Source organism: Plutella xylostella, chromosome Z (assembly GCF_932276165.1).
Source record: "Plutella xylostella chromosome Z, ilPluXylo3.1, whole genome shotgun sequence".
Lineage (NCBI taxonomy): Eukaryota > Metazoa > Arthropoda > Insecta > Lepidoptera > Plutellidae > Plutella > Plutella xylostella.
In genome coordinates this window covers 9567191-9588682 of record NC_064012.1, presented here as the reverse complement: position 1 = coordinate 9588682, position 21492 = coordinate 9567191, and the positions used below count along the sequence as shown (strand labels likewise).

At 41.5% G+C, this 21492-nt stretch overlaps 2 protein-coding genes across 7 annotated transcripts in view; one reads left to right on the top strand and one right to left on the bottom strand.

The window, feature by feature from the left end:
• Positions 1-13378, bottom strand: part of LOC105384136 (E3 ubiquitin-protein ligase MYCBP2) — a 107830-nt gene extending 94452 nt beyond the window's left edge. The window contains exons 1-19 of the mRNA XM_048632884.1: positions 13260-13378; positions 11633-11740; positions 11280-11532; positions 11056-11202; positions 10773-10979; positions 10359-10685; positions 10105-10281; positions 9688-9960; positions 9356-9490; positions 9100-9249; positions 6833-6985; positions 6505-6616; positions 6040-6208; positions 5489-5607; positions 3484-3654; positions 2907-3082; positions 2313-2538; positions 563-2175; positions 183-446 (exon numbers count right to left, since the gene is read on the bottom strand). Coding sequence (XP_048488841.1) covers positions 183-446; positions 563-2175; positions 2313-2538; positions 2907-3082; positions 3484-3654; positions 5489-5607; positions 6040-6208; positions 6505-6616; positions 6833-6985; positions 9100-9249; positions 9356-9490; positions 9688-9960; positions 10105-10281; positions 10359-10685; positions 10773-10979; positions 11056-11202; positions 11280-11532; positions 11633-11712 — 4752 coding nt within the window. The 5' untranslated portion in view covers positions 11713-11740; positions 13260-13378. The remainder of the gene's footprint in view (positions 1-182; positions 447-562; positions 2176-2312; positions 2539-2906; positions 3083-3483; positions 3655-5488; positions 5608-6039; positions 6209-6504; positions 6617-6832; positions 6986-9099; positions 9250-9355; positions 9491-9687; positions 9961-10104; positions 10282-10358; positions 10686-10772; positions 10980-11055; positions 11203-11279; positions 11533-11632; positions 11741-13259) is intronic.
• Positions 13379-16584: 3206 nt separating this feature from the next.
• Positions 16585-21492, top strand: part of LOC105389684 (kalirin) — a 136283-nt gene continuing 131375 nt past the window's right edge. For all 6 annotated transcript variants that reach the window (XR_007268172.1, XM_048632537.1, XM_048632538.1 and 3 more), the window contains exons 1-5: positions 16585-16758; positions 18129-18344; positions 19920-20112; positions 20377-20490; positions 20838-21018. Coding sequence is in view for 5 of the 6 variants with exons in the window: in XM_048632537.1 (XP_048488494.1) it covers positions 18163-18344; positions 19920-20112; positions 20377-20490; positions 20838-21018 (670 nt within the window). In the remaining variant the exon portion in view is untranslated. The remainder of the gene's footprint in view (positions 16759-18128; positions 18345-19919; positions 20113-20376; positions 20491-20837; positions 21019-21492) is intronic.

Genomic DNA, 21492 nt, shown 5'->3' with positions numbered 1-21492 from the left:
TTTCATTGCCCGTGAGTATATGTACCACATTTGAAGAAAAGTAAAGGGTCGTAGATATATCCAAAAATAATCCACTCATACCAAGTATATTTCCCTAAACATCTGGATTATGTAAACAACCCAAAAAACAAGAAATATTTTATCCTTGGAACCAAAAACAATTCAAAACTTCAACCACCTACCTTCTGCTGCCCGTCCTTATTGCAAGCCCTAGGCGGCACGGGCGGCGGTTTAGGATGCGAAGTCCTCGGCACCGTTGCAGACTTGGAGCCTTCGGTCTTCACCAGCACCTTGCTGTCAGGCCTCCTGGACTCCCGCAGTAGTATGGAGGTTTGTGTCAACGGCACTACGTATTGGAGGACGTCGCGGAGGCTACGGGAGATGCAGAGAGAGGCGCAGGTGGAAGTCAGCTCGCGAGTGTGCTTGCCTGGAATTGGCTGGAGCTCCTGCCAGGAAAAAGTATCATAGTTATAGGTCTTTATGAATAAACTGGTACTTAATAACGGTCGTTACTATGAGTTTTCAATGTCCTAGCTTTATTATTCCAGCAATGATTTCTTACCTTGACAAAGTATAGCATTGAGCAAAGTTGATTCCACTTCAACGTCGGCGTAGGGAAGAACGCGTGGAAGCACGATGTGAACGTTTCATGGCACTCTTTCAGGATAGAGTTGGTCATTTCCAGTGCAAACTGTACGTAGCACAGTCTTATCGCTTTAAGCTTGCCGGGTTTCTTAGGCAGCATAGCACAGGTGGGTGCCGGCTCGGATAGAATCATTTGGATCAAGTTGCGGACGTCAGCGATCGCCTCGAAGTAAGACATGTACTCGTGAGAGTTTCTCTTCCTGTGGTTCTGAGGGTACACCTCGTTTATATACGACTTGGTGAGGCGCAGGCACGCCCGTACAACGTACACGAGGCGTTTCTGGTGTTTCATCGTGTTTAACTTCTGATAGTTGATTGGCACTTGGCCGTTCGTGTCCAGTAATATCCCCTTGAACGTGGACCAACTCCAGTGTAGTAGAGTGATCAGCGAACGGAAGCATGAAACAGTGACTTTCCGGGAAATGTTCTTAGTGAGCACGATGACCGGCTCGCCCTGGTCATGGGCCCGGACCGGGACGGAGTTGTCCGGGGTCACTGTATTGTACAGCAGGCACGGGATCTGTCCCGCATTCACGTCCGTCCCGTTGTTGGACTTCTTGGAAGTTTTGAAATGGAAGCCGACCTCGTCGTTGATGACCATGGCTTGGCCGGACGAGCCGCAGTCCGACGACGGGCCGTTGATGCACGCCCAGGCGACGTACCACCTGTTGGCCATGATTGGTACGGAGCATTCGAACAGTATCGGGAACTTGTCTCTTGGGGGGCACTCGAAGACTATATCCTCGCTCTCGGCTAGCAGCTCGCCGTCGCCCTCCTGGTCGCCGCCCTCGGGCCCGATGTCGAACAGTTTGATCTTGGCGGAGTAGTCTCCACGGCCGCCGAATAGCCCGAACCCGCCGAGCAGGATATCCATGTCGCACATGAAGCGTATGGCTTCGACTGAGTGGCCGGAGTAGCCCCAGCCGCCGCCGTGGCTCTCGAAGCGGTTAACGGTGAGGAATTCTTCTTTGCAGGGCAGGACGGGTGAGATCGCGCTGTCTCGCTTGCACTCGGCGGGCGCGGCGCGGGTGTCATGACACGTGGTGAGTGAATCCAGGCAACCCAGCAGATGCAAAGCCGCGTGCATCCGCGTTACGGTACACTCCGACACACAAGGGATGGCCAGCTCCTGGTTTAGCACAGACATGTTGGTCAAAGCTACGCCGTCTAGCTTCTTCTCTTCGGTGTTGCAAATGGCCTCGATGTTTTCGAGGTTCTTGAAGTCCTCCATCCGTTTCATGCTGCCGTAGTTAGGGTATTCGAACTCGGTTTCTGTGGCGTACATGCCATCGTCTGTTTCGTTGGCGCAGCACCTTTGTAGTTTATGGGAGTCGAAAGCTAAGATGTTGAAGCATTTCATGACTCTCATCTGTGGCTGGTAGCACCAGAGTAGGTCGTACAGAGGATCTAGGCACGCTAGACTGTTCACAAAGTCGACTTGTTCCGGTCCAGTCCAGGCGTTGCATGTTCCGTCTGACTTATTTATCGTTACGCATTTGAAGGTATGCTCTGGCCGGTTGGGTAGAATAACTGCAACAATAATAGATTCATTAGCATCATATATTCACATCTATGCTTGCAGAGTTTGAACATCGTTGCGTTTAAACGGTACTCTACTTGGTTTATCATTCCAACAAGCAGTACGAAAATATAATCAACCGACTTACTAATAGCACTGCTGTTGCACGTAATAGTAGAACTGAACAGCGTATCGGTCTTTATCAAGGCCTGGGAGACTTGCACGAAGGTCTGGTCTCCGCAGGCAGAGACCCACACAGCCTTGCAGGCGTGGCGCGGCCCGAGGCGGGGGACCCGTCCGGGGGTCGCGTACCAGATAGGGCTTCGGTCCGCCCGGGATGATTCCTCGATGCGAGGGCGGCCGAGCGAGCCTTTCTGTGGGTGAGATGGGTGGTTAGGTATTGGTAGTTTGTGCAGGGTGTTTCGAAAGGGGAGAATTACTCAATGAGTCACCCCCTTTCAGCTATTATATAAATTTAGAAAGAACTGTGAATAATCAAAATGTAAAGATTAGTATTTAACTATGTAAATACTGCGTAAAAATACACCATATTGAAGCGGTTCTTTTTCTTTGCGTTTTGGTAACAGTAACAATTCCTTCAAGACTATGTATGATACATAATAATATAAGCAAAGTTTAGTATGAAAACCAAATCCCTAAATGGTATCTCGAAGTGCAGAGAGTAGTTTCCATTGGCTCGTTTGAAGCAACCGCTCGTTTAAAGTCACCAAAGAATCCTTACCTGATAGCTCCCGAACGTGTAAAGCTCTCCCTCCCGAGTCAGTATGGCTGTGTGGTTGCTCCCGGCGGCTATGGACGAGGCTCGCGGTACGCGTACTTTCACTATCCTGTGGTGGGCTGAGATGTCACCCGCGCCGAGTTGACCGCACTGGTTCGAGCCGAATGTTAGCACCTCGCCTGGAGGAGAAATAGGTTGTATTATAGTAAGTATACAAAAGAAGGAAATGTAATATGGCGACATAGGTGTAGTAAGAGTATAGCGTAAAGCTATCTAAGAATCCATTTTTTACAGACGGATGTGATGAGAAGTTTATTTATTTAACTCTTTATTGTACAAATATTACAAAAGATCTTGTACTTTGAAATTCTATTTACTTAGTTGTCGCTAATAATGAAGACCGAACATTAAATATAGAGCCCGAGAGAACATGAAAACTGCCAAAGATAGCATATTGCCATTATCATCATTTTTTTATGATAGTTACAAAATTATATTAGGTAGTAGCTTCACTACTAAACCTATCGCTATAGAAAATTTACTTAACACAAATCTTACACCTTCAACTTCCTTAACTCACCATGTTCAGTCATAAGCACAGTATGATGCAGGCCGCAAGCCACAGCGGCGATACGGTGCCCGCCCGGCACGGCGACACGGGCAGGAGGCAGACAGCTCATCTTGGAGCCCGTGTCGCGCTCCGGGTCCAGTGGTCCGCACTCGTAGGGAGCGTAGCGAGGGTTGTCTTTGTCTGTGGGGTTGAGTGAGTTGGGTTAGTGCACTGGGCTCGGTAAGGGCAACAGGGTAATGACTCAGCTTAATGCTATGTTAATATTAATATTGCTGTATATCTTAGGGTAGGTAAACACGATACTACGCCGCGTCGTAAAAACGTCTCCTGTCACTTGCAGATGTTCAATGTGAGAGCGAGAGAGTAGCACGACTTGAGGTCGTAACGTGTTTATGTGTGGGGGCCTTATGATATACAGCGATATTAATTAATAATAATCACAGGATTATGCTGAGTCAGTACCCTTTTGTTAACATCATACATACACACACATCGCTATTGTATTCATTTAGGTTGTTAAATATTGCAGTTTCGAATACATAGGTTTTTTCCTTGTTATGTATTAACCTGCGACGGCGGCGTTGCTGTCGCTACTGGACGCGGGCGGGTCGCTGGCTGCGTCGGCGCAACCTCATATTGCAACATATTGCGTTGCTGTCGCTACTGGAGACGGCTCACTGACCTGCGACGGCGGCGTTGCTGTCGCTACTGGACGCGGGCGGGTCGCTGGCTGCGTCGGCGCAACCTCATATTGCAACATATTGCGTTGCTGTCGCTACTAGAGTTCACTGACCTGCGACGGTGGCGTTGCTGTCGCTACTGGACGCGGGCGGGTCGCTGGCTGCGTCGGCGCAACCTCATATTGCAACATATTGCGTTGCTGTCGCTACTAGACTTCACTGACCTGCCACGGCGGCGTTGCTGTCGCTACTGGACGCGGGCGGGTCGCTGGCTGCGTCGGCGCAACCTCATATTGCAACATATTGCGTTGCTGTCGCTACTAGAGTTCACTGACCTGCGACGGTGGCGTTGCTGTCGCTACTGGACGCGGGCGGGTCGCTGGCTGCGTCGGCGCAACCTCATATTGCAACATATTGCGTTGCTGTCGCTACTAGACTTCACTGACCTGCCACGGCGGCGTTGCTGTCGCTACTGGACGCGGGCGGGTCGCTGGCTGCGTCGGCGCAACCTCATATTGCAAAATATTGCGTTGCTGTCGCTACTAGAGTTCACTGACCTGCGACGGTGGCGTTGCTGTCGCTACTGGACGCGGGCGGGTCGCTGGCTGCGTCGGCGCAACCTCATATTGCAACATATTGCGTTGCTGTCGCTACTAGACTTCACTGACCTGCGACGGCGGCGTTGCTGTCGCTACTGGACGCGGGCGGGTCGCTGGCTGCGTCGGCGCAACCTCATATTGCAACATATTGCGTTGCTGTCGCTACTAGAGTTCACTGACCTGCGACGGTGGCGTTGCTGTCGCTACTGGACGCGGGCGGGTCGCTGGCTGCGTCGGCGCAACCTCATATTGCAACATATTGCGTTGCTGTCGCTACTAGACTTCACTGACCTGCCACGGCGGCGTTGCTGTCGCTACTGGACGCGGGCGGGTCGCTGGCTGCGTCGGCGCAACCTCATATTGCAAAATATTGCGTTGCTGTCGCTACTAGAGTTCACTGACCTGCGACGGTGGCGTTGCTGTCGCTACTGGACGCGGGCGGGTCGCTGGCTGCGTCGGCGCAACCTCATATTGCAACATATTGCGTTGCTGTCGCTACTAGACTTCACTGACCTGCCACGGCGGCGTTGCTGTCGCTACTGGACGCGGGCGGGTCGCTGGCTGCGTCGGCGCAACCTCATATTGCAACATATTGCGTTGCTGTCGCTACTAGACTTCACTGACCTGCCACGGCGGCGTTGCTGTCGCTACTGGACGCGGGCGGGTCGCTGGCTGCGTCGGCGCAACCTCATATTGCAACATATTGCGTTGCTGTCGCTACTAGACTTCACTGACCTGCCACGGCGGCGTTGCTGTCGCTACTGGACGCGGGCGGGTCGCTGGCTGCGTCGGCGCAGCGCCGGCACACGCCGCACACGCTGCACCCGCTGTCGCCCTCGCCGCAGCCGCATTTTCTACGATTAAGGATAGATTTACATACAGTTAGTCGAGGCAGAACCAATATAATTTATATACCTACTATACTTTGTAATAGCATGAACCCTATGACTTTTGATTGAGAGATCCTTAGGTAAATAAAGTTGATTTTCCCATAAAAATTAACAAATGACAAATAAAATGGATTTGACAATTGTAAAAGGTTAACTCAACGTAAAACTGTCCATTTGTTAACCGTTTCATTATTCAAAGACAACGCGGTAATGCGTTCATTGCCTTCCCTCACTTATAAATGTGGTATTTTAGTCTACTCCCACAAAATGTAATGAGATAGATTGAGAACTTATCGAGAATCGTCAGAAGGGATTAAAATTTAGCGGCAATTTTAATCGCTTCTGACTGAAACCGCAAACTGCATTTTTCACATGTAAACGTATAGGTATACTCACTCTTTAGGCACCCTATTGGGGAAGTCCGCACACTGACAAGCGCTAGAAAAGCCGGTACACTCGCGGCACAGCACACACACGCGGCAGTAGTCGAACACCCACACGTGTTGCGTAGGAGCGCACAGCCGGCTCTCCTCCTTGTTGCTGGCCCGACGCATCATGTACGACTCTGTGGATATGATGCACTGTGATTCTGTTGCTCGCAAGTGTGATACGTGAAGGAATAGATTTAATCAAACGTCTTGGAACAAAAGTTGTTCTGAATGGGCTCTTTGCGTCTTACCCTACCACTTTGGCAACACCTTGTATAACCCGTGCGGATAATGCAACAATATTAAAATGGCGGCTGTCACATAAATGGCAGTATGGACACAGCTACGACAAGAGCGAGATAGTTTCTTTATTCGCATGGGTTACATTAGTATTATTCGTTAGTATCATAAGAAGACATGGTAAATAACTTACTCTCTTTAGTATAGCCGAACTCTCTGCCGCATTGATTTTTGTTGTTAATTCCAAATGTGAAAACTTGTCCGAAATTTGTTAGTGCCACCGCATGAGCTTTACCCAAAGCCACCTGAAATTAACTTGCATTGTTAGTAGAAGAGAATTAATTTTAAGCTATTTAAAATAGTGTTAGTTAATAAAGAAATAAGTAATAAAGGATTTTATAGCCTTAATTTATTTTAATATTTTAGATAAAACTGTTTATAGCCAGCCCATTTCAACAGCTAAGCGAAGTACAATCGCAACCTGAAAGCAAGCTTCACAATCCAAAATTCCAGCCTCATACCTGAACAACCCTCTCAGCCTTCAGAGCAGTGACGACGCCGCCCGAGTCGCAATGTTGTGTGTCTTTACCGAACATGAGCAGTTGCCCCGACTTGGTCACTAGAGCCGTGGACCCGTAGTTGCACGCAGCATACACTATCGTGTGCCCTTCAGCCTGGAAACAGATATACATTCGTTGAGTTTAATTATTTACTCATAGAATATAATGTTACATGTAATACAATGGGTGGCTTTATCGCTTATAGCCATCTTATAGGGGAACTTTGGGTGGAGGATTCATCCCTGTTTCATCGCTATTGATTTAAAGAGTCGCACGTATTAGTGATGGAACATGTGAAACATAAAATCAATACAAGGAGAGTATACATTACACTCACGCTTTGACAATATCGAATTGCAAAGTGACTAGTAACTGTGACTGTTGTGCCAAGAGTCCCGAGTTCGATAACCGGGTCTTACATAAGTTCGTCCCATATTACATTTGAAACTTTCTGGGACAGAACCGGGCCAGAATACTGCGACAATGGGTCCAGCAATGCAACTCTGCCTACCCCTCTAGGAAGTTAATTCAAAGCGTGAGAGTACAATTTAAAAAAAAAACGATTATACCGATTATTTACATTTATTTGCATTATTTCATAATATAAATAATAATGTAAACACATGCATTATGTTCAATACTCCATTTATGTTAGATATTCATTCGTATCAAATCATGATTTGCGGTCCAACGCTCGCTCGCTCAAATTAGTTATAACCACAAATCAAATGGGAATGCAGTAGCATATTATGTTCGAGACCAACCGAAGCAAAATCGCATTGTTCTATGTATATATATGTATACAACAGGGGTAAACTACGTCGTCGTAACCAATACAATTTGCAATATTAAATTCAATTTGCTTTTGCTTTAAGGTCTGGGCAGATAGCCTATAGGTTGATAGGGGGTGTTGAAATCAAGAAGTAATAGGTATCGAAAACCTCGCGTGTTTTCCGCGGGATTTTAGAATATTTTATTACCTACTAGGTACATTAAAGGCTGAAGTTACGAAAGATAGTTTAATTTTAATTGCTGAGGTATTATATTTAAGGGTTTTAGCTAGTTCTACTAATTGATTAAAAATCGTAATATGTATCGCCTAGAGCTTACAGTTAACTTTAAAAATACAAAAAATATATTTTAACTTTTTTTTCCATTGGCGGCGCCAGTTTTCCCTAGTAACGCCCTTAAATATAATACCTCCCCAATTAAAACTTAACTAACTTTCGTAACTTCAACCTTCGTAAGGCTTCACCGTTTACACCGATAGATTGCGGATTAGTTACTTATTGATTTTAGAATGAAATAGGCCGAAGTGTTGCAAGGCAATTTAGCTGCAAGGTAATTGGTATTAAATATGCAGGCTGTGGGGTAACTTATCAAGGGGAGTTAGCACGAAAATACGCTATTCTTAGAAAACTTTTTTATGCCAATCGACATTCTAACAAGTAATTGAATGTTTTATGTAACCCTTTGTAGCCCAACCTAGAGGCCCTTGAGTTTTCTTGAATTTATACCTTTTATAGTACTCGAACCACAGTTAGATTGAAAATTATGTTGATTATATCTTACCCGTATGACAACGTTTAAATATTACCTGTCACTGCCCTATGTCTAGTATTCCAATCTGCATACAACCCATGGCCATAGAAGGAATATATCAAAGCCAATAAACGCTCAGCAGGGAATTTACATGTTATAACAATATTGATCGTAATAAACGTTTGTAATTATAGTTGATCCAATTACGTTACCCGTACAATAAGTTTGTATTATTACTTGCTGTTCCCGCGAGCTTCGCTTCGCCTTAAAAAGTTTACCCGTGGGAATACCGCGATGAAAAGTAACCTATGTGTTAATCCAGGGTGTCAGCTAACTCCATGCCAAATTCCACTAAAATCGGCTCAGCCGTTTTGACGTGAAGAAGTAACAAACATACACACACTCACAAACTTTCGCCTTTATAATATTAGCAGGATATGAAATTAAAAATGGTTACCCACTATCGGAAAATTAAACAGAAAATATTTTTTTCCTAGGCGTTGACACTTATATTTATATTTTGTGTTACTTATATGCTCCTGCGCAAGCTTTGCGGACACAAGTCACTAACAACAATACGATCGCTTTTAGCAACGCGCAGTCGTTAAAATATAAGCGAGCGCTAAGCTTCATAAGCGAGCAATCGCTAATATGTCATTATGAGCTAGTGATGTTTTGATCCTTACCCGGGTCATCTTCTTGGGTCTGGTGGGTTTGGGGGTGCGGCGGTGTTTGCTGTTGTCTCCGTCCTCGCCTCGCCTCGCCACGCCGGTGAACAGAGCTGTGCCGTTGTCTAACACTAGGATTGCGTGAACCCCCTCGTGCCCTAATGCCAACTGGAATACAATTGCATATCTGTAGATACTACTTTGGTCGGTAGACATGATAGCTGTAAACATTATATGTAACCGTACTTAGGATATTTCACAGCATTCATTTTACCTGAACAACTTTACACTTCTTGGTGTTGGAAGCGTCATTTCTGTTAAATATTGTTTCCTTCATCAGAATCCATCGGCCGCATTGAGGACTGGCCACCTTGTATCCCAGGCTACTGCCTTTCCCCGTATAGTACACCTAAAAGAGCATAAATACCATTAGAACTATTCAATATTCATGGTGATGAAGTTTACTCTGTATCAAATGGACAGAGCTGTGTATGTGTAAAGACTGATGATAATCACGCAAAAAATAATGCTGCTTGGGTAATATTCGTCACATTTGCTAAAAGAATTTAATGATCACAATAACACTAACCACATTATCATAGTTACCTTTCCAGATCCAGTAGTCAGCAATCCAAACTCCTGTCCGGAACAAATGGACATCAACGGATCATCATCGCAGTCATCGAGTTGCATCGCTACAGGCACATCCAGCTCGACTGGTCTCCGAGCCAGGTTGTCTTCAAAGGGAGCCCTGCCCAGGACTAGGGTCCGTCGCCGGAGCAAGTGCACGTTCAGCTCTTTGTGAGACTTGAGCGTGACCACTCCGTCAGTACGCTCCGGGATTGAGTCCACGTCGTACATACGGATGGTGAGACTCTCCTGTTGTGAGATAAAAAGTTTGGTTAATTCATCTTTGTTAGAAAATGACTTATTGAAAGAAAACTTGGCGCTCTTCTCAGAGTCCATCTGTGTGAACCGAGCTAAAAAGGAAAATTTAACTACATACTAATAATGTTTACTTACGTGATTGGTTATCAGAATCATGCCGAGCAGATTTCCGTCGGTGAAAATAGTGCTTTTCGGCTCAATGGGCGCAGGTTGGCCAGGGTCCAGCTTCACGATGTTCCTTACTTCTAACGTTTCCTTATCCACTTCATATATTTCAGTCTTTTTCCGGCCGATCCTTACGTAGAGTTTATTCTGAAACAGATCAATTTATAAATTAAGAATCACCAATTACATACAAATTTTGTTAAGGTATATAACAGTTTTCTTACCTTACAGTACCCCAGCCAGCCATGTCGATCACTGGAGAAGAAATCCGGTTTGTACAGATAGACATGCTGCCTGATAGAGCTGCCGTAGCCTGAGCCGATCTTTAACAGGCCCTTGGAAGTATACACGTAGAGGAAACAGCCGTCGGACGCAAGAGAACGGACTATGAGATCGCTGTGGCCGGAAGTCAGTTGGGCGGGGAGGTCCACAGGGAAACTCGTTACTAGGGACTGATTTGGGACGCCAAAGTTAAGCCATAAATTGCGGGAAGGGGTGCCTAAAATATACGACTGGACACTTCTTTGGAGGGTCAGAAGATTCGCCGGTATCTGTGAAAGATGAGCACGTTAAGTTTGCTGAATAGCAAATAAAATAATTTAAGGACTTACAACTTAAACCTGCAAAATGAAACTGACCTGGACGCTTTGATTGGAGAGAGAGGTGTGTGACATGATGAGGGAAGCGATGGCATTGAGGATCAGCTCGGCCTCGCCTCGAGCCACCGACAGGGCTATGAGGCAGGAAGAGCTCAGAGCCGTCAGGTTTGTGGGAGCATCTATTTTACCACTGGGACCGCTGCCGCTCGCCACTTCCACTAGCATTGCATGGAGGGTTGATATTATCTGTAATACATTCAAATTTACATAAACTCTAGATTTAAATAATGAAGGATACAAATTTAGTTGTTTCTTTATTTACCTCACTGGGTTCTTGGTTAAGTTCTTCAGGAGCATGGCCCTGCAGGACATCGAGCAATGCCCTGAGAGCATGCTCACAGAAATCAGCATCTGTGAACCTGGCTTGCGATATAAGAGCAAAAACTGTCTTCAAGCCTACACCAGTTATCTGCAAGTAATATTTTTTTGTGTTAGAATCTGAGTATAGCGTTTTTCATAAGTAAGACAAGTGTTGTGTGAAATTACCTTTGGAAGTTTGGCTATAACAGTTTGATTGCAATGGTCGTCATTGTCACTGTCATCAGAATAGTCGATGGTGAGACTGTTAAGTAGTTTCCAGCGGGTGAGCACAGTTCTACGAACAGTGGCATAAACAGCAAACTGGGAAGGATTTGCGAGTAAACTAGGGGCATTGCAAATAGCTAGATTGTTTGCAGCTTTCAGTCTCCGTAGTTTCTCTTTTTTGCCTGGTTTATGCTTCTGTTTTCTGTCATGTTTCCTGGTGAAGAATATTTTTTGTTATAATTTTTTTTCCACTTGACTAGTTTATTAGTTATAAGGAATCTCAAGGAATAATAGTAACTGAATCACAAAATTACCTGGGGCTACTCCAATATAATGTTCTGAAGTATTTTTTGTAATTTTCTGGTTCCATACTACAAATGTCTGGAGCCTGCATCTTGGTTGTTGTTTTTGTGAAGTTATATCTGAAAACCATCAGTAATTGCCAGTACCATGCCATGACCTGTATGCCCTAACGCCTGCAGGCGGGGAAGCTCAGAACTAGGCCACTGCAGGTAGTTGGGTTCCCACATCTAGGTGTGATCTAGATATGCTATCTCACAATGTATGACAGTAATAATGGATATATTAGAGTGCCTCTGTGTTTTGGTTGGAAGTTCAGCAAGGTGGTTGCAATTCAGGCAACAGGTTGTAATAATAAGAAAGCTCCTCATCAAATTCTAACCACTCATACTATTTCAGGAATCTATTCAATATAAACCTGAAATTGTTTAATGGTTGAAGCCTACAATGTACCTCTCCTCATTCTCACCTCTCTGATCCATAATGCACTTTGTTACAAATTGAAATATAAATCATGTTAGGATCTAATTAGTAAGTTCTCAATCATCGACATCACAATCCATCACATCCCCATTGCTGGGGCATGGGGCACATACCAACTGTGAGCACATTTTTTTTTATTTTAAGTGGTTTTCACTGTACTGTGGATATTTTTTACTATAACAGAGAGGTTAACAATTCCAGAGAATTTATCGTAGCCTAGATTTTTTTTCCTAAGAATTTCTTTTTTATTATTTACTAGCTGTTCCCGTGAGCTTCGCTTCGCTTTAAAAAGTTTTCCCGTGGGAATTCCACGATAAAAAGCAGCCTATGTTCTATCTCAGAGTCTAGACCATATGTATACCAAATTACATTCAAATCCGTTCAGTTGTTTTGGCGTGAAAGAGTAACAGACAGACACAGTTACTTTCGCATTTATAATATTAGTTAGGATGGTTTATCTGCATTCAAGTAGTTAATGCATTCAGCTTAAGTGCAGGATCATAATTATCATGCATCATATAACTAGGAGAAGTAAAATAATTAATTAGTGTAAGTAAAATCCTAATCCTAACTTAATATTATAAATTGGAAAGTAACTGTGTCTGTCTGTCTGTCTGTAACTCTTTCATGCCAACACTACTGAATGAATTTGGATGAAATTTGGTAAACATAATTATGGTCCAGGCCCTGAGAAAGAACATAGGCTACTTTTTATCCTGAAAACTTTTGAGGGCGAAGCTCGCAGGAACAGCTAGTATTTAATAATGGTTATTTTTTTTGTTATTGGCATATCAAGTTCATAACACAGAAAAGAGAACATTATTCAATGATTTCTTAGTAAAAAGTATTTTAAACTTGTAAGATTTATTTAGATTGGATGTGAAATTTAAGGACCGGAAAAAATATTAATTTCTAGAATAACACTTTTTAATTGCGTGTCTAAGTTCATTGAACTATTTATAAGTACCATGAATAACTATAAGGATTCAACGTTAAGGTTTGTAGGAATATTTAAATATATTAAACTACTATTACCGAAGTCATAATAAGTTTTTAGGTGGGTCACTTTTCTCAGTAGGTAGGTACCCAGCAGGTATATTTACGTAGGTAGGTAAGTATAGTATATTTAGAAAAAAGAAATTTTAAACGTATAAATACCTGTTTCAAAATTATCCACACTTTATCCATTTTTAGGAATCAGCTGAAGTTTATTTCAAGAGATAATTAATATTGAGCGGGCAGGCCGACTTGCATTTTGCAGCAACACTTTACGTCAAAAAATCAATAAACAAATGTTACTAGTAGCCAGTGATGTGCCACGGATGTCATGAACATGATCGATTCATCGTAGTAGCACATCTGTGAGAAAAATCGATTATACTCATTGCTCCTCGCTCAAAGATTTCCATGATTACCAAATGATTACTGATTAGTGATTAGTTAACATAAGTTTTTAATTTGTTTATCATTTATACGGGATTTGTTTGATGGATTAATCTAGCTGTGTTTAGAAAAAAACTTTTTTTCTATAGAAATTTCCTTAAAAAAAACTTTTTTTCTATAGAAATTATGTGAATTGTTTATTTTCCTAATATGAAAATGGGATTAGCAAAATACATAAAAAAGAGTTTTTCCATGACTGAAATCATATTTGGTATTATTTATTTATTATTTATATTATTAAAACTTTATACATGAGCACTGCATTTTTTTTGCAGTGCTCATGGTTTTAGTGTAGTTTTTAAAATTAATTATGTGTAATCACACATAATTAATTTTAAAAACTGAACAATATATTTATAAATAAATAGAGAGCGGTAGAGCGGTGGGAACTCAGTCGGGTAAGCGCCCGCTTCTCAGGCCAGAGATGCAGGTTCGAATCACGGCGCTGACATGTAGATACCAATAAGTTCTTTGAATTTAAGTATTTACAATGTATATACGGTGTGAAGGAAAACATCTTGAGGAAACCTGTACCTATACCCCCACAGAGAACAGAATAATACTATTCTGTTCAACACATTTTATTCAATAAAATATTCCTCTGCTTTTTCATGGTTATTATAATTTATTCATTTAACTTATTCGAATAATCACATTTTACCCCATCACTATTAAAATATGTAAACCGGTATTTATCGTACTTATATACAATCACAGAATAGAAAACAAACTCACACAATGTATTTATCTCAGAATAATAACGATATACCTAGTTGCTCTGTTTGACAACAAAAATCTATATGAAATGTGACACCAACCGACGATTTTCCCTGTTTAGACTATAGAAGTAAACCCAAGGAAAATCCCCGGTGAGTGCAGGACTATTGTAGGATATGGAGAAAACGAATACAGGGTTATGGAATGGGGTGCTAAATGGACTGGGTATCTGGGACTATGGAAGGACTATGGCCCCTGCCTGGACCTATATGTTTCACATACGGATAAAAAGGCAGAGGGTGACTCGCACACACATTAAATGGGCCCCCCAAAACAGTCACTAGCACATTACAGTGACGTAGCAACAAGGGGGCAACATGGCATGAGGTGCTGAGGGTGGAGAGGTATACCAAGGCTCTCAGAGCAATCGCGGATGCCGGTCAAGACCCCTACAAGCACTTACTGGATATACTTCCTTCCTCCGAGCATTTCTGCTCTAGCGGTACACCACTCAAGCCAGCCAATGAAGGCAAGCAAGAGGTGGGAGATCCTGTACCTCGTCAGTGTTCACTCTGGACAACCAATAAAGGCAAGCCAGAGATGAGGAACAGGGGTTCTCCCCGGCATCGGGTAGGTGAGGTCGCTAATGCCTTATTATTATTATTATTATGATTTATCTCACTCCCAGCTCACTAGATGATATAATATGCCTTGTCACTCCTGTCACTATTGTTTCGCAAGGACTTGCGTCGTATACGTTTCGCAAGTGAAGTTTCGAAGTTTGAAGGCGAAACTTACGATCTCTTGGTGAGGACTTTCATGCCAGGGATGGCGAATCGTGGCTTAAATAAGTACTGAATTATTTTTGCTTTCTATGATGATTATACAGATTGTAAAATACGTAACTAGTTACCTATAAGTACAAAAAAAAGTAGGTACGTAACTAACGTTAAGAAGAAAACTTCAAAAAAGTTGAAAATTAAAAAAGCATAGTTACCATTGCGAAAACACTACAGTGTACTAACGTTCCACAGATGTTTGCAGTAGTTTCGTAGCGATTCGCTGCCGCTGGTGAACATATTAAGTACATTACTTACGTTTTCCCGTGGGAATTCCTGGATAAAAAGTAACCTATGTTCTTTCTCGGCGTTTAGACCATATGTATACCTGTAAGAGGAGGGTCATCATTAAGATTCAAACAACCAGATTCTGCCATCGACAATACAGTCGAGAACAGTTGTTTTTTGATGTCGCACGAAGTCGCGCTGACATGCCCGATATACCAAATTTAATTCAAATCTGATCCGTAGTTTTGGCGTGAAAGAGTAACAGACAGACAGGCTGACAGACACAGTTACAATACGTTCGCATTTATAATATTAGTTAGGAATGGTTAGGAAGGATTAGGATGTCAAAAATAGTTTTAGTTGCAAGTGTTGCAACACTCGAAAAGTACCAGTATTGTTGTCTGGTATTCCCAAGATATTCCTGACACAAACTTAAAACTCTCACTAAAGTTTAATATAAAGAACAAGCAATCGGTCTATCCCATTGACATATATATTACTAGCGTAAGGACAGGGCCTCCCACCCAAAAAAATGGCACCCGCGCGTTGGCCCTAAAATCGTAATTTTAGGGCCAACGCTCCTCAGTCGACAGTTGTCTGTGGCCGAGAGATGGTCTTGTGAATCTTGTGATAAATATGTAGTTGTGTTGTGAAAGGCTGCAAAAACCATTATACGAAGGTCAAAAAGAAACATCGAATATCGTATCATCGGTAATTACCATTAAATTAAGTAATAAACACATTATAAAGCAACAAAACGTTAGTTCTTCTAAGTAGTCTGTGTTATAAAGTGATAATTATTTTACTACCAAAGTCTACAATGGCCGTCGCGTCGTCAAGATAGTTGCTAGGCACTGACATAGTTCAAACAAATTATGACAGATAACAGTTATTTTGCTTGTATGAAGAAGGTTTGAGTAAAATGTTCTGAAGGGCCTATCCTTCCTTTTGAAATCATTGGTCTATCCCCAGGCTAATCAGGCTATCCCCTTATTTCATAAAACGAACTGTCACTTTAGATTATTTTAGAAGAGGCTTCACAGTGATAGTTAGTTATTTTGGTACCTACCTCTTGTATTTTACTGTTATGTGAAATTCGCAATAATATTCATTACAAGTCTTGCTCGGCCTTTACTTTAGTTTTACATATTCCTTAAGTTTATTTTCTAGTTGTAAGTTCGGGCACGGTTATCGATGAAATAATGTGAATTACCGGTTTTCAACACTATTTTATTTAATCTGTGTGCGATAGGAGCGCCATTGTATTGTGATCGTTGGTGTAACTTGATTTGTCATAAAAATTAAATTGTTTTTAAAATAGATTCTAATGAATATATTTTGTACGGATATTTTAGTGGATTTAATAACTTTGACAATAATGCGTGCCGAACATTTTATACCAGATAAATAGGCATCTTCGTGTCACAACGGTCAGTAAATTATTGTCTGAGGTTATTTCGTGTATCGTAGCTATGTATGTGTAGAGCTCAGTTGTACAGTAATTTGTCATCACGTTTCATTCTTAATTGTAATGAATAGCATTAGTAACGATATTAATTCAGAAGTTTCAATATCCTAATCTTCATAAATGTATGTATCTTAGTTTAAAAACAGTACCCAACAGTGGTGTCCACCTTTTTAGGGTTAACGATATTAACAGCAAGACCCATGCCATTAGGGTAAATTCGATTTGACTACCACAATAGAAGTAAACTGATGCATCACATTCATTTCATATTGCATTTATATGTAAAGTTTATAATTTACACCTTAACTATTATCCTTCTCATGTTTCTCTCATGCCAAGCTTCAAGGGGGCAGTGTCTCTTTGTTTATTACTTACACTAAAGTTTTGAATTGGATCTATCTTGGTTTCACAGTTTCCTTTGGTTATTTCATCTAGTGTGTGATATTTACCTATAATTCTTATGTATCTTAATATTTGATACAAATTATCTTTTATTTACAAAAGAGTATATTCTTATTTTATGATGAGCAAAGAAACTAATAAATTTTAGTAGGTTCATTAAAGGAATATGAATGATACTTATATTATTTACAATCAAAATAACTATTAGTTTGATAAACATGTTTGTATTTAGCTTTTGAAAATTAGTTACTTAATTTTAAATTATGGTAATGTAAGACAAATGCATTGGGTTCCAATGGTATGAATAATAATGGGGACAGTAGTAAAATTGTATTCACATCGCCATTACTATTTTAGTTACTTATACTATAGCATTATGCATAACCAATATTTAAGTTCTGTAAAATTATTACTTTAAGGCCTGTTTCACAATGTCTTGAAAGGTTATCAGTGGTGTAAAATTCATGCTTTTTAGGGCAGCATTATGATGACCATATAATATGATTATAATTTATAACAAAGCCACCTTTAGTACACTTATATTTCATATTTGTTCAATAAAGTATCAAATAAATAAACAAATACTTAACTACACTTTATCACTTATGCCGTAACATAAATAAGCACAATAGAGCACCATACCTTTATTTTATTAATGAGTGGGATAGTACCATATTTTATACTTAATGTCTTTTGCTACTGGCAAAGTGGGGCACAATTATTTTTGCCTGTGGTTAAAAAGATTACGATGATTATTTTGTGATCAATATGAAATAGTGCAATAAAAGTAATATAAAAATGCAAATAAAAAATCTCAATTAAGCCTTGGCTTGAGATTGTTGGCCATTAGAATTTATGGACAGCCTTCCTTAAAACCTATACCATTCTAATAGACTTTGCACAGCTAACCCCATACCATGTCATGAACAGGATACTCCGGAGTGCATTCTGATCCGGGGCAGCGATGGAGGGTGGAGCGCGGGCCCTGGACGTGCTTCCACTGCTGCAGGAGCGGGCGGCAGCGCTGACGGGGGGCCGCGACCGCCGCGGGGGGCCCATCATCTGGTTCCCGGCCAGCGCGCGCCGCGACCGCATCGTGCCAGATGACTACCGCCGTCTGCTGCACTACTTGATCAGCATACCCAGGTACATTGATAGCAGCTACTGTACTAGCATGTTCTCTAAAAGCTGTGATTTCAGTAGGAAGTGTCGGTGACTTTCATTGCTAAGAGATAAGATACTCCCTTACTCCATAATCTAAGACATCTGTATTCTATATATGTGTCGCAGGCAACTGGTTTAATCTCCTGTTTGATTGAACCACTAGCCCGTTCATTGGATGGCGCTATTCAGTTGTATGACTAAAGGACAACTCGTCAAGTCGTTGATTGTAACGTTCGACGTCTTGACTGAACGTCATTCAGCGAAGTCGTTGAATGGGATATAGTATAGCAACTTTGTAATGTCTGGTTAGATTGAACATCACCAGACAAGAGTCAACAAAAAGACTATGTTACAAAGCTCTTATCTCACAAATTAACTAAACAATAACAATAAACGTACTTTCATATTGTTGTTAATAATTTTCAGTTTCGCCACTTTTTTTCTTTGAAACTATCCGCCCGCTGTGTAATAATAGGTAAATCCATGTTGTCATACTATTTTAACACAAATAACACCTTAGAGCTAATTTATTTGCAAAAAACTAACAATATAGGTGCTTTTTGTGTCAGCTGTTAGCTGTTAGACGCCATATTTGTTTTATTCACCACCTGACTGATTTTAAGTCAGCTAACTAGTTGGACGTTTTGTGACGCTTGTACAATCAACGTTCGGCCTAGTCATACAACTGAACAGCGCCATCCAATGAACGGGCTAGTGGTTCAATCAAACAGGAGATTAAACCAGTTGTCTGCGACATATGCATCACCTCATCTCACTTTGATCAAAGCCTCACCTTTAACTCATTGGTGCGAAGAGATGTCATAGAAAAAATGTGTATCATAGCAAACATAATGCATACACAATACAGTAAATGTGTAATTTAAATAATAATCTTTAGTATTCATATATAACGTTATGTTATGTAGAATATGCTGCATATCATGCTGGACTACTGGGTGAACTTATTTATATTATAAATTATAATGCATGATAATAATATGGAATTGGCTCTGAGTTGTTTTTATAATATGAGCCTATATTGATGACCATATTTAGAATTCGTATTATCTTCCTGCATACTTAGCATTACATGTGCCAAGTAGGTAATTGAGACCGATCAATAGAGTAGCATGTCTGGTATCAATTATTTATTGATTTTCACATGCATTTGTAATGGGGAAATGGTAATTTGCATTTGCCTACAATCTTGGAATTTAATTACACACTACTACTTAATACTCGAAATACATAATTTAGGTTCTATTTGGTGCTAGAGTTGAGAGCTTCTATGTGTGCTATTTGTTTATATAAGCAATAATGAGTATCCCATACCTGCTATATATTTATGGAATTTAGAGCTATCTTATAATTATGTGCTTCAATGTAATTATTGGTAATTTACCTATCAACATATTATGTGCTTTAATGTAATTATTGGTAATTTAGCCATTAATACATTATTGTCCTATTCACGACAGTCACTGAGTCCGAATTTATCAGTTTTCAGCACAGTTTTGTTGTAGATGCATAGTTGTTATGAAAACACTTTTGTTTCAGCGATTCCATAAGATCCCATGGGTTTACTATACTAATTGACATGAGAGGTTCAGCCTGGGCAGCCATCAAGCCAATCCTGAAGGTTGTTCAAGAGCACTTCTCATCTTCCGTCCATCAGGCACTGGTAGTGAAGCCTGACAACTTCTGGCAGAAACAACGCACAACTATAGGAGCTCATAAGTACAAGTTCGAGGTAAGCAATACTTCCTACATACAAACCTATTATTTATTATCATGAAAGTTATGCTCCTCGAAGTTTCGCCTCGGCTTTTCCGAAAGTTTCCCTTTAATTTTTAATTGGTACATGTTGTCTGTTATTCTGGGAAGACATGAATCTAATAAAATATGAATGAGAACGGAGGTCAAGCCACTCTGGAGTTATACAATTGATTGCACATTTATGTTACACATTGTTATATGTAGGAGTATCATGATTAAAATAAATATTTACTTTCAGACAACCATGATTAGTTTAGAAGCGCTGCCAAAAGTCATAAATACAACTCAGTTAACACCAGATTTAGAAGGTACCCTGCAGTATGATCATGGCCAATGGATAGACCTGAGACTGGTAAGTGAACTTAAACATAATTAAATATACAAATCAATCAGCACTCCCAATGAGCGTCACAACACTGCTCTGGGCACTAGGTTAACTTAATTCATAAACTACTATCATTTCTAAAGAAGGTGTACGGCCAAGCGGACGGTCAATAGACACGCTTTGTTTGCCTTTGCGTTGTCACCACTAGAGAGGTTGACTATACTGAAATGTGACATGCGACATTATTTACTAAACATGTCACTATTCAAACCCTTCCTTCATTGGAGGTGACCCATGCCGCAGCAGTGGTTACGTGATGGGTCGTGATGATGTCACAGTCGAATCGGGTTAAAACAATGGACTACCATCCACAGGCCCTAGAGGAGCTGATGTGGCAAACTGGCGAGTTGCTCGACCGTCTCGACGACCTGCAAGAAGACGTGGCACGTGCAGACTTCGCGGATGACGTCACGGGCGCCCGCCGCGCCATCGACGCTCACGCCGACATCAGCAAGCGTCTAGCCAAGCTGCCTCTCAACGAACTAGAGGCACAGGGTAAGCGTGGCGAATAAGGCCGTCTATAGACAGAACGCTTCTTACCAGCTCCGATAGCTGTTGCCATGGAAATTTTGAAAGTGTTGAAGGCGTTTATAAAAGCATTCTTTCTGTATACGGCCTAAGGATCTGGAAATGTATATTGCTTGTGTCTTATTTCCTGCTTCTGGCGTCAGCGAATGTTTTTCTTTATGCTGTGTTTGTGTTTGCTATGCATTATTTACAGATTTCTTTTCTTGATATGTATGTATACCTTTCAATGGTCACAAGCATGACTAAGTAGGTCTTTCTCCGACACCTTTTTCTTTTTTACGCTGTTACGCACTATCGTGTTAATCGGATACGTATTTAATACCATATCTGCTGAATGTATGTATTATATAAACGCATTTGCATTCCCCAGTAAGAAAACAGCTTCATATTATCTAGTTGCGTGATTCATATTATATTATCTGGGACAATAGACTATCGGTT